The sequence below is a fragment of the Neomonachus schauinslandi genome, chromosome 15 (assembly GCF_002201575.2).
Source record: "Neomonachus schauinslandi chromosome 15, ASM220157v2, whole genome shotgun sequence".
Lineage (NCBI taxonomy): Eukaryota > Metazoa > Chordata > Mammalia > Carnivora > Phocidae > Neomonachus > Neomonachus schauinslandi.
The window spans coordinates 36,364,849-36,376,957 of record NC_058417.1 but is presented as its reverse complement, the minus strand read 5'-3'; the positions used below and the strand labels follow the sequence as shown (position 1 = coordinate 36,376,957).

At 42.5% G+C, this 12,109-nt stretch overlaps 1 protein-coding gene across 1 annotated transcript in view; it reads right to left on the bottom strand.

The window, feature by feature from the left end:
- The window catches only part of SKAP1 (src kinase associated phosphoprotein 1), a 276,017-nt gene extending 266,298 nt beyond the window's left edge, over positions 1-9,719 (bottom strand). The window contains exon 1 of the mRNA XM_021704310.1: positions 9,643-9,719. Within this exon, the coding sequence (XP_021559985.1) occupies positions 9,643-9,688 (46 nt within the window). The 5' untranslated portion in view covers positions 9,689-9,719. The remainder of the gene's footprint in view (positions 1-9,642) is intronic.
- Between the last annotated feature and the right edge of the window lie 2,390 nt (positions 9,720-12,109).

The following is a 12,109-nucleotide window of genomic DNA, read 5'->3' as shown; positions in this document are numbered from 1 at the left end:
AAGAGATATACCCAGCATACTTCACATACTTGATTTATAAGGTACACCATCTTAATTAATTTCAACTAAACTATACTATTTTTTTACATAAGTATAAATATGTGTCACTGGACACATTTTAGCAAAGCTTCTATTATATGAATAAAAACCTTATTTCCCTGCAAAATCCTAATATTGGAATGTCAACAATGTTAGGAGGAGACCCTAGAGGAGAATTTAGGTAACTCATAAATGATTTTATCAAGTCCATCAGCCTTCAGGAAAGTTTGCTCTCTGGATGTTAAGACCACTTTTTTCCTGAGCCCACATCTGTCCCATCTTCCATGTAAAAGCTGGATAGTAAAATTTAAACAGTGGAACTCAAAGACTCCAAACCTGAAAAGCCATCTGTTATAATCACCTAACCTATAATGCAGCACTGACAAACCGGAAAAGCAGGCAATGAACTTGGAAACACAGGGGAAATAAGTATGAATAAATGTAGCAGAAATTATAGGATTTCTGTAGGGTGTAATGGCTTATAACGTGAAAAAATTAGATCTATGATAGTTATGTCAATATGTTAAGGTTCTCAGATGATGGTAAAACTTGAAACTTACCTTATTTTTCCAATATTTAAAATGATTGAAAATTGTTTAGGTATTACACTTATATAATGAGGTAAGAATGTTATTATCTTTTTTTTTTATTTAAAGATTTTTATTTATTTTTTAGAGAGCGAGCGAGAGAGAAACAGCATGAGAGGGGAGAGGGTCAGAGGGAGAAGCAGGCTCCCCGCTGAGCCGGGAGCCCGATGTGGGACTCGATCCCAGGACCCTGGGATCATGACCTGAGCCGAAGGCAGATGCCTAACCATCTGAGCCACCCGGGCGCCCCAAGAATGTTATTATCTTAATAGCTGGCACCAGAATTCCTCTTAGAGAACTGTCACCGCTTGGAAAAAAAACTTGTTTCTCTGTGGTGGGTGTTGGAGGGAACCTAAACAACTAAACAGAAGCTAAACTATCTTTTCAGATGACAAGGGAAATAGAGTTGGGGGTTTTTTGTTTTTATTTTATTTTTTTTTAAATTTTTTTTAGATTTTATTTATTTGAGAGAGAGAGACAGAGATAGTGAGAGAGAGGACAAGTGCGGAGGAGAGGGAGAAGCAGGCTCCCCGCAGAGCAAGGAGCCCAATGTGGGACTCGATCCCAGGACCCTGGGATCATGAACCAAGCCGAAGACAGACGCTTAACCGATTGAGCCACCCAGGCGCCCTTGTTTTTATTTTTTTGGTTTTGCTCCAGATATGATAAAGGGAGAAAGGGCCTGTGAGAAGGCATAAGGCTGAGAACCACATCAGGTGAAGGGCCAGAGAGCACTCTCTGATGACTGGGATGGCAAAAGCGCTTAGGAATAGGGATGCCTAATATTCAAATTGAAATAATTTGCATTACTGTTATGTAAATGTTGCCTCCCTCTCCTGGCACCCCCTAAATCTCCAGTGATGTCATCTACTGTCACAGGGGCTTCATGCGGGTAGGCTTCTGTGGAAACTGAGGAAAAGGATACGTGTAGACCAGGGTTTCTCAATCTAGCACTACTGACATTTGGGGTTGTATAATTCTTTTATTGTGGGGGCTGTCCTATGCATTGTAAGAAGTTTAGCAGCATGCCTGGCCCCTACCCACTAGATGACAGCAGCATTCTCTCCAGTTGTCACAAAAAAAAAAAAAAAAATGTGTCCATGTGTTGCCAAAAGTCCCCTGACAGATAAAATCACCTGAGTTGGGATCCACAAGTTTCTGCCCACATTACTTAGGGCAGCTAAGAGCCTGGAAGGAAAGGCAACCCTGAGAATGCATGCTCCTTGAGAAATATTAGGATTTTGAGGAGATGTTTGGGCTTCCACGGGGAATAGATCATGCCTAGAGTTCGAAAGGTCTGGGCAGCCCACTTAACATCTAGGCTATACCCACAATGAAATTCAAATATTTCTACCAACAAAAAAAAATTTTTCTTTTTAAAAGATTTTATTTATTTATTTGAAAGAGAGAGAGAGCATGAGCCGTGGGGTGGAGGGGGGAGGCAGAGGGAGAAGCAGACTCCCACTGAGTGGTGAGCCTGACATGGGGCTCAATCCCAGGACCCTGAGATCATGACCTGAGCCGAAGGCAGATGCTTAACCGACTGAGCCACCCAGGCACCCCCCCCCAAATATATATATATTAAAAAACAAAAAGGAAGAAGAGGAAGAATAAATCTTTTTTTTTTCAATGGAGGAGTAATGCAAAAGGACTATTTTACACACATACACATGCATACGCACAGACACAGCATTCTATGACAAGATAAGGAGCCCATATTTTTCCTAAGTTAGCAATGAAGCAGATTTCCTCTATGCTTCTTTCATAAAGTCTCTCACAGAATGATTACTGGACTCTAATCTAGAACGAAGGAAATGGAGGAGACTCTGAAACAAACCCTACAAACTCCCCCTAATTTAGAGAAGCCAGGGTAAATCACCAACATAGGCAAAAGGCCATGTCTGGGAGCTTTCCTGTGAAGAGACAAATGCAAACAAAACAAAACAAATTAACAACAACAACAAAAAATTGATAGGACTTTCTCAAAGAAAATAATTTTTAAAAATTTTACCAAATATTTATAGCATGTATAACACATGCCAGATACTATTGTAAGTTCTTCTCAAATATTCATTCCTTTATTCTTCATGTAAATTCTATGAGATAGGTACTATTATTATCCCCATTTTACAGATGAGGAAACTGAGACCCAAAGTCAAACAGGTAGCAAGAAAGTGGCAGAGTCAGGATTTGAATGTAGGCAAACTGAACACACAAAAAGCCATACAGGACCTGTGAGAATACACTAAAGTTCAAAGAGAAAACACTAAAGTTCAAAAGAGAAGAACTAGAAAAAAATATCTCCCTCTGAAGTAGATTTATTATTAAAGAACAGAAATGTATAGAAAATTTCTAATTCATAATCTCAAAACATACAAAAAGTCATTATACCTACAAGCCAGAGCTTTGCAAATGTAATGAAAATGAAACAATGAGTGATAAGGAAAAAATACATGGAAATTTTTTTTAAAAAAATGAATGCTGAACTTAAAATCATAATGAAGTCAGTGACAGATAAAACAATAAAAAAGGTGAAAAAGAGAGTAGATTGGGATCCAGTATATGCATAATGTAAACCCCATTGTGACAAAATAAAGCAAATGGAGCAGAAGTAGTGATAATAGAGAACTTTCCCAAGTTTAAGACCTGAGTCTACAGATCAAAAGGGTTCATTACAAACTGAGCAAAATTATTAAAAAACCTAAGACCTTGACACTATCTAGTGACACTTCTGAGAGCAAAGAACAATATCTTATAGACATCCAGGCAGAAGGTGGAAGGAATAGGGTATAAAAGAAATACATCAGGCTGGCATCAGATTTCTCCTCCACAAAACTGAAGACCAGAAGATAATGGGACACTTCTAGAGGGTGAATTAGTAGGAAGGGGAAGGAATGGGCAGAGTATAAACCGAGAATTTTATGCCCACACCCAAGTTTATATGAAACGAGATAGACACATTCTCAGACATGCAGGGGATCAGTAAGCATAACATCAAAGAACCCTCTTTGAGAAATTCACTCAGTATTGTATTCTAGATCATCATCTACTAGGGCTTTATGCTTTGTCCAATCCAGTAGTCAGTATGGCTACTGAGCAGCTTAAATATAGCTACTGCAATTGAAGAAGCAAATTTTTTGTTTAATTTAAACTTAAATAGCCACCTGTGGCTAGTGGTTACCATATCAGCCCAGGCTAAATATCTAAGAGATAAAATTAAAAGTTCAAGAATGAAAAAGCCATGGTACCAAAAGGAAGCAATGAACAAATTAAGGGGAAAAAACAGCATTATAGCTATGGTTTTAAAATACAACGCAGGGGCGCCTGGGTGGCTCAGTCAGTGAATCGGCTGCCTGCGGCTCAGGTCATGATCCCACGGTCCTGGGATCGAGCCCCGCATCGGGCTCCCTGCTCCGCGGGGAGCCTGTTTCTCCCTCTCCCTCTGCCTGCCTCTCTGCGTACTTGTGCTATCTCTCTGTCAAATAAATAAATAAAATCTTTTTTAAAAAAATAAAATACAACGCAAATGTCAAAAATAATTATTGTAATATAATATACATAATAAAATATGAACAATTCTCTGAGTCTAAAGTCTCAGATTGGAGGGGCGCCTGGCTGGCTCAGTCAGTAGAGCATGTGACTCTTGATCTCTGGGTGTGAGTTTGAGCCCCATGATGGGTATAGAGATTTCACATTTCATACTGGAAGGAAGAGTCAAAAGGTACCGTTTCATTCTTAATGTCGCTAAATCAAAGGGACATGGTGCTTTTTTAAAAGCCATAACAGGAAAACTACCAGTGGAATAAAACCTGAGGGCGCCTGGGTGGCTCAGTTGGTTAAGCGACTGCCTTCGGCTCAGGTCATGATCCTGGAGTCCCTGGATCGAGTCCCGCATCGGGCTCCCTGCTCGGCAGGGAGTCTGCTTCTCCCTCTGACCCTCCTCCCTCTCATGCTCTCTGTATCTCATTCTCTCTGTCTCAAATAAATAAATAAAATCTTTAAAAAAAAAAAAACCTGAATGTATAACTTCTAAATCACCAGGAAAAAAAAATGTTTTAATGATCTAAGAAAATGCTCAGGAGACTTTAGCAACTGAAAGACTGTAAGTGGAAAGATCAGAATATAAAACTACCCACACAATATGTCCCAACTTTGAAAGTATGTACATATAATAAAAACTGAAAGAAATACATGGAAATTTAACAGTTGTTGAGCATGGGTGACTGTGTTATCATCATGTGTTTTCTAAATTTTCTACAATGAGCATTATCACTTTTATAATCAGAGAAAATTTTAACATAAAAAACAAAAAGAAGTATTATGGTTATGTCTCAGCTTTCGGTAGCATAACCTAGCTAGAAGACAATCCGTTATCACAAATTAAGCAAAAATGACTCTGATCAGCCAAAATGCATGTCATGACACACCTAAAGATCAGGGTACTGTGTTCATCAAGAGAGCCCTTCATAACTTCTTTTATACGTATCAATTCCAACAAGCTTGATTACCTGATGTTCTAGTAGCACTGCGGATACAGATACACTGAGCATGGTGTAAAGTGATAGGCCTAGCCTCACAGTAGGAAAAAAGTGACAAAAATAAAAATACAAAACAGACATTAACATTCACAAAGCAGCTGCAGGACAATTACGGCAGAATCATCCCTAAACAACTGAATATATTTCCACAAATATGATAACCGATATTCACTGTAACAACTTTTTTTTTTTAATTTTTTAAATTTATTTGACACAGAGAGACATAGCAAGAGAGGGAACACAAGCAGGGGGAGTGGGAGAGGGAGAAGCAGGCTTCCCGCTGAGCAGGGAGCCCAATGCGGGGCTCGATCCCAGGACCCCGTCATCACGACCTGAGCCGAGGGCAGACGCTTAATGACTGAGCCACCCAGGCGCCCCCACTGTAACAACTCTTGAGTTGAACTGTTCAAAGGCCATTCCCTTTGAACACAGGCTGGCTGGTTGAAGAAGTGAGAAAAATTCCTAATACGTTTTAGAAAAAAGATTGATCATAAATATTTATGATAAAAAGTTAGAGTGCTTAAAGAGAACATCCTCAGCTCTCCAGAGCAGCTCACTCCTGCGAGTTCCACAGAGTTGGAATTTTACTATATTGAAAAGGATTTTATAGTTGGCTGCATCGACCAATACAAATCTGGAGAACAATCTAGAAGGAAATGATTAATGACTGCTTCTTTCCAAGGAAGTTTAAAAAGAAGTAACCATAGGCATATCAGAATTAGTGTTAACACAGCAATTGCTACTAAATGCAGCCTGGATGTGGATGGCTTTTTGTTTGTTTTGTTTTGTTTTGTTTTTGCTTCACTCCATATTCCCAGCAGGATTTAGGTACCTTGGAGGTAGGTGGGACCTATTAGCTTATTAGGGTAAAATCAGTAAGCCCCATTCCATCACACACAGCACATTTGAACTGAAGAAACATATATTCTACCTCCTTCATACTTGCCTCTTGTGCTTCTGACTTCAAAAAGCAGGGATACAAAGACAAGGAAGAAACTGATTATGTTTATATCTGTGGAACAAAGATTATGCAAACTGCCAGCACTCCATTGTTTTTGTTTTCAGTATGGTTATCACAAAACAAAAAGATAACTTCTACATCTGAAGCCTGATAATTTGAAAACAGACCTGAATATTTCCTTCTCTTTCAATAAGGCAGTAAACACCTTTCATTTTACTTATCTGTAAGGTACTTATTTGCTGATATGGACTAGTTAACTATTTTCATAAGAGCTTGACAGAGTCTATCTGAGGAAGCTGTTTCCTGAGTTACTCTGAAGGTACCCTCGCTGCTTTAACATTTGCCAAAAATCCAAGAAAGCATTAAAAAAAAACTACACACACCCCCAGAGCTAACAAGAGAAAAACATAATCATAACCTTGGTTAATGGTTGGTCCTTTAGCACTCTGACCACTATGACCTCTCCAAGCTTCTATTTGTCTTTTGTTTGTTCCTTTTTCTTTTAAATAACCCTACTGGTTGTTTATCTGATTAACAAAAGTAATACATGGTCAACATCACAACATGAAGATGTATGAAATAAAAGTGATAATCTCTGTCTCCCCCACCCTCTCATTTCCCTGCCAAAGAAACCAATGTTAACAGCTAGGTGTATATTCTTACTTCTTCCTAGGCTTACAAAAAATATATATAATATATGGGAGGGAAGGGGTGGTTCACTTATTCGTTTTCAAACAAAAATGGATTATATATATTATTAGTCTTAAAAATATGGACACCTTCCAAGCCGGTACATACAGATCCTTCACATTCTTTTTAATGACTACAAAATATTCCATAAGATGGATAATTCATTCATACCATCGCCCCACCTTTCCCAACGCGTGGACATTTAAGGTGGATCCTTGTACCTATACTTCACGTCCTTTAATTTCAGTAACACGGATTCCCAGAAGTAGAGTTTCTGGGTCAAATGAAACATTTTCAAATGTTTAAAATTTTATCTTTAAACAAAATTAATTTTAGACCTTCAACATTTCTGTTCCCTTCTTCATTATGCAAAATTTTGGCATAAACCTTTCATAATGCTTTGCATATTTTATTTTTTAAAAGCACATGTATTATGTCAAAAAACACCCCTGTCATTTATGCTTGTGTACTTATAAATAAATAAATGCTTAAGTTATGGCTGTGATGGCCGGCGTTAAATCATTGTGCAAATGCTTCTGCCTTGGTTTATGAAAGTAGTAATTCACTGTGGAAACTCTACCCCCACAGTCATGTGGGCAACCCCGAAGTAGCAGCTCCCTCACCTTGTGACTCTCTCCACTGAGTGACGATATAGAGATCAGGACCTACATATTTTCTAATTGTCAACAGTTAACCTTAAAAAGTGTGTGTGGTGGGAAGACAAGTACACAGCAACGACGATAAATTGAAAGCCATTATGGGTTTCTAATATCCACAAATTATTTGTAGTATAATGAATAATTCTGTTGGTCTACACCAGAGACTATCTTTCATTAAAAAAAAAAAACAAAAAAAAACCTATAACCAATGTGTTGCTATGATTACATGAACCTTTCAAAACCATAGTCCTCCAACATTTTTTAATAGAATTATTGGTTGGAATCCCACTTTTGCCTTCTTCCCCCCTCTACTTCAGATTCAGATTCTGATTGCAAACTGTAAAAAAAGGTCTTGAAGAAATGCATTAACCAACGAAGCTCCTTAAAATTGAATCTCAGACTCCTCTGTAGATTCTAAAGACCCAAGCACCAACAGAGATTGTTAAGATACAGCAAGTTTGACACAGAAGTATGTGACATGCAATTAATCTCCATTCATACCCTGCTCTACTTGTCAGCAAACAAAGGTTCTGCTTTAGAAGGAGATCTGAAGACTTCAATTAAAAACAGTCAGCTAACAAGAAAATAATCTAAGCTAAAGGAAGGTGACAGGTGCAGAAATGAGTTGTTTACCAAAGTGTCAGTTTTGAACAATAAAGAACTGCACATCAAAAATGTTAAAGGAGTGGATTTCATTGCAAGCCTCTGAAAATAAAAAGGAATTTTCTACTAAGGCTGCACACAAAACGGAAGTACAGTTTAACAAACTTGTAAGATAGGTTTTCTCTCATCAAATGACAGATACCAATAAGAAGAATCACTTTATATTTTTAAATGCAAGGGCAGAATTACCCTTTTTGCTACAGTTCCTTCTCTCCCAGAAACCACCACACTTAACAGCCTCTCTTTACATTCAACATCCAATATTGAACCAAGGGCAGAGGGAAAGGCTAGATTGCTTCTTCTCAGACACCCAGATGATGCTATTTTACCCTACAAATAGTATTCTACTCTGAAAGTTTAGATTGACTCGGGTCATAAGTAGTGGATTTTGGAAACTTCACCTCAAAAGAAATACCTAGTTGACAGCTTTTACATAGAAGCAATCCAGAATGGAAACAGTGCTACAAACAGAGACCAAAAGGACTGCCAAATATTTGATTAGGAGGCATTTATACCGAGATAACAAGGTAATGGAGATATAAAACCAATTAAATTGAGAGAAACTGAAAAATATATATATATATACTCCTTGCCAAAAGTCTGACCTGCCCAAAGCAGGCCATCTGTTAAATATGTGTCAAAAATGTCACTTGGATGCCAAAAGTCTTAACTCAGGGTAGTTTCCTCCTGGGACCCTTATGCAAGCACAGATTCCAGGCCTCTGTCCTTCCAGGAAAGTCAGTTACAGGAAAGCAAGTTACTTTCTCCAGAAAGAAAGTGTGAATGGAGCAGGTGATATTGCCCATTAGCAAAAAAGTCTCTTTCCAGTGTTAGAAGGATCTGTGGAGTGTCGCTGAGTATGGCCTTAACTCTTCAGAGGACTGCTTAGGCACCATAGTTTGAGGGTAAACACACCAAGATGGGGCATTTCTAGAAAAGTCAGAAACGTACTACTGCATCCGCCTGCCCTGGGTGGACAGCAAGACCCCCTGCAGTCTGCAGGTTGGCAGAGGGAGGCGCCGACAAAACTCACACTAAGCCCCAGGCCTTGGCCGACAGCATCCCACGAGCCCCCTGAGAGCCTCAAGGAGCTCTGAGCGGGAAGCTGAGGGGGCTTCGGGTCTGGGGAGGGAGGAAAGCAAAACCCCACAGGCGCGGGGGCCTGTCCCGAGGAGGAAGGGTCGGGCCGAAGACCACTCAGGGTGACATGGGGGGCCCCCCAAGAACCTGGCCGGAGGTGGCGTGGAGGGGTGGCGACGCCTCGTGGAAAAAGGAAATGTGGAACTGAGGCAAGTGAATGGGACCGTGCGCGGGCAGGGTGAAAATCTGGCTGTGCGGAGTTGAGGGCTCTAGAAGTCTCGAGGTTCTAGAAGGCGGCGGGTGATGGAGCTGAAAAGAGAGGCCCGTCTTGGGAGCCCCTGGCGTCTCGGGTCGGGCCTCCAGCTCTGCACCTGAGGGACTTCCCAGGGGGCCGGGAGGGGCCTGGGGCTGGGTCGGGGCGTTACCTTCCATGAGCCAACGGATCTCCTCGGGGAGGGCGACGGCCTGCATTTGGCCGGGCGGTGGGGAGGCCGGAGTGTGAGGCGGGAGAGGGGCGTGAAGGCCTGGTGCCAGGGCCGGCGGGCTGGCAGGCGGCTGTCGCCTGGCGGAGGCACCTGTACCTCTGTGGCCGCCGCCGCTGCCGCCGCTGCCGGGCCTGGCCGCAGGGCGGGGCGGCGGGCCCGGGGCGCGCTCAGGAAGTGGCGCGCGCGGCGGGCGGGGGGCGCGCCCCGGGCGGTGGGGGAGGAAACACCTGTGCGCGGGTGCACGCGCCCCTCCCGCGGCGCCCTCAGGTGGAAGGACTGCGGGGCGGGGAGCGCCGCACAGGCTAACCCCCACCAGAACAAGAGACTAAACGCGGCCGGAAGGAACTTCATCTCCTGGGACACTGTCTATCCTAAGCACGGGGCAGTTGGCCTCAAGGGGCAGGTTTAAAAGCCACGGTGGTGCCCGAGATGGGACGCGGAGAGGCAGAATCCGAGGAGATTCGTCCCCGCCAAGCCCAGCAGCAGGCAGTTCCCGATCCAGCTTGCACGTCCACGCCGCGAAAACCAGGGCAGAACGTTCACTGTCTCGGGCAAACCAGCTGGCTAAAGGGAACGTCCCACTAAATAATATAAAGCCACCAACACTGGGGAGAAGCAGAGCGGCAGGGCGGCAGTGGATACAGGGAGCCAGTGTCCCTTCCTCACTAAGGCTGAAAGGATATGAGGGAAGGAAGGGGTAACCTGGGGAGAAGGCCGAGGGAGAGGGGAACCAAGACTTTTCCCTCTAACAGCTGACGAAGAGAGGAAAGTGAAGGACAAGATCACAGAAAAGTGTTCTCCTCCCCTCATCGAAACTACAGTGGGGGGCAGCGTCCTGGTTGTGATATGGTACTGTCATATTGCAAGATGTTAAAATCGGGGGAAACTGAGTAAGGGGTAGAGAGGATCACGCTGTATTTCTTTTAATTTCTGCGAATCTCGATCTCAAAATAGTTTCGTGGGGTTTTTTAAGCACAATAAATCAAGTGCCATGAAAGTATAAAGTGCCATGAGCGGTAAAAGGTGGGAGACAAATATAAAAAGGAGTGAAGTGTGGGTCCATGTGTGTTTAATGGTGCATATGGCATTCAAGATGGGCTCCGAACACACCAGACTTCCAAGGGGCAGGAGGGCTTTCCAGGTGCGACAAGAGTAAACAAAGATGGAAAAACCTTCTGCTTGAGGAATAGCTAATAACCCTTTTACTGGATGGTGGAGGGAAATTACGGTTGTCAAGAAAACTTGAAGTTTTATTGTGAAGGGACATGAAAGTCAGAACAAGGATTTTGAACTCAACCGAATGTGCGCTGGGGAGACACTGACAAATTTTGAGCTGGAGAGCGACCTGTGTAGTGTGTGATCTTGCACATCTCACTTTACCTCTACTGTTTTCTTTCTTTATCACACAAATGGAGTTTCTAGTCTCAGACTCTACCTACAGAATATGTGGGAAGTATTAGAAGCTGTAAGGGAGAGAACACAGGGAAGATCGGTGAGGTGGTTTTTACAGCAGCCTCAGGGAAAATAATGATGGAACCATGGATATGGGGACAGGAGCCACAAGGAGAAACTGTCCAGAAAGACATGGCGTCGCACTGCCTGCCTCCTGGCATAGTTTCCCAAGGTTGGGGGCTTGATCCTTTAAGGGGTGCAGTGGTTTTGAGTCATCTTTATACGTCCACATCCTGCAATCTGAAGAGGAATGGTCCCTTGGTTTCAGGATCACATGACCCACCTACAAGTTGGTGGGGGCTGGGGGTGGGCTGGCTGCTCCTCCTTGCTCTGGAAAAGTTAACAATAGACAGGCTGCCTTCTCTAGGCTCCAGAGCAAATACTGGGTCCCTGCTAGGGCATTTTTATCATACTCAACTGCTCCTTCTATAAAATTGTAACTGCTCCGGAATCATTTTTGAATGCGTATGACATATTAAAAAGCAAGGGAGGATATATCAGAGCTCTCTGTACCAGCATCGTAATTTTTCTGTAAATCCGAAACTGTTCTTAAAAAAAAAAGCAAGGTAGGGCGCCTGGGTGGCTCAGTTGGTTAAGCGACTGCCTTTGGCTCAGGTCATGATCCTGGAGTTCCGGGATCGAGTCCCGCATCGGGCTCCCTGCTCGGCGGAGAGCCTGCTTTTCCCTCTGACCCTATCCCCTCTCATGCTGTTTCTCTCTCTCTCTCTCTCTCAAATAAATAAATAAATAAAATCTTTAAAAAAAAAAAAAAAGCAAGGGAAACAAAGTCCCTCCTATACGTAACCCCAGCACTTTGCCTTTTTTTCCCCATTCAGAAGTGGGAGGAAATTTGACAACCCCCCCCCAACCTTCTTCAAGGATATTTGTCAAATGCTAATATAGGCCACAAGCTAATGAGTTGTTTGGCGGAGAGCAATGAACCTGGGTAATCTTC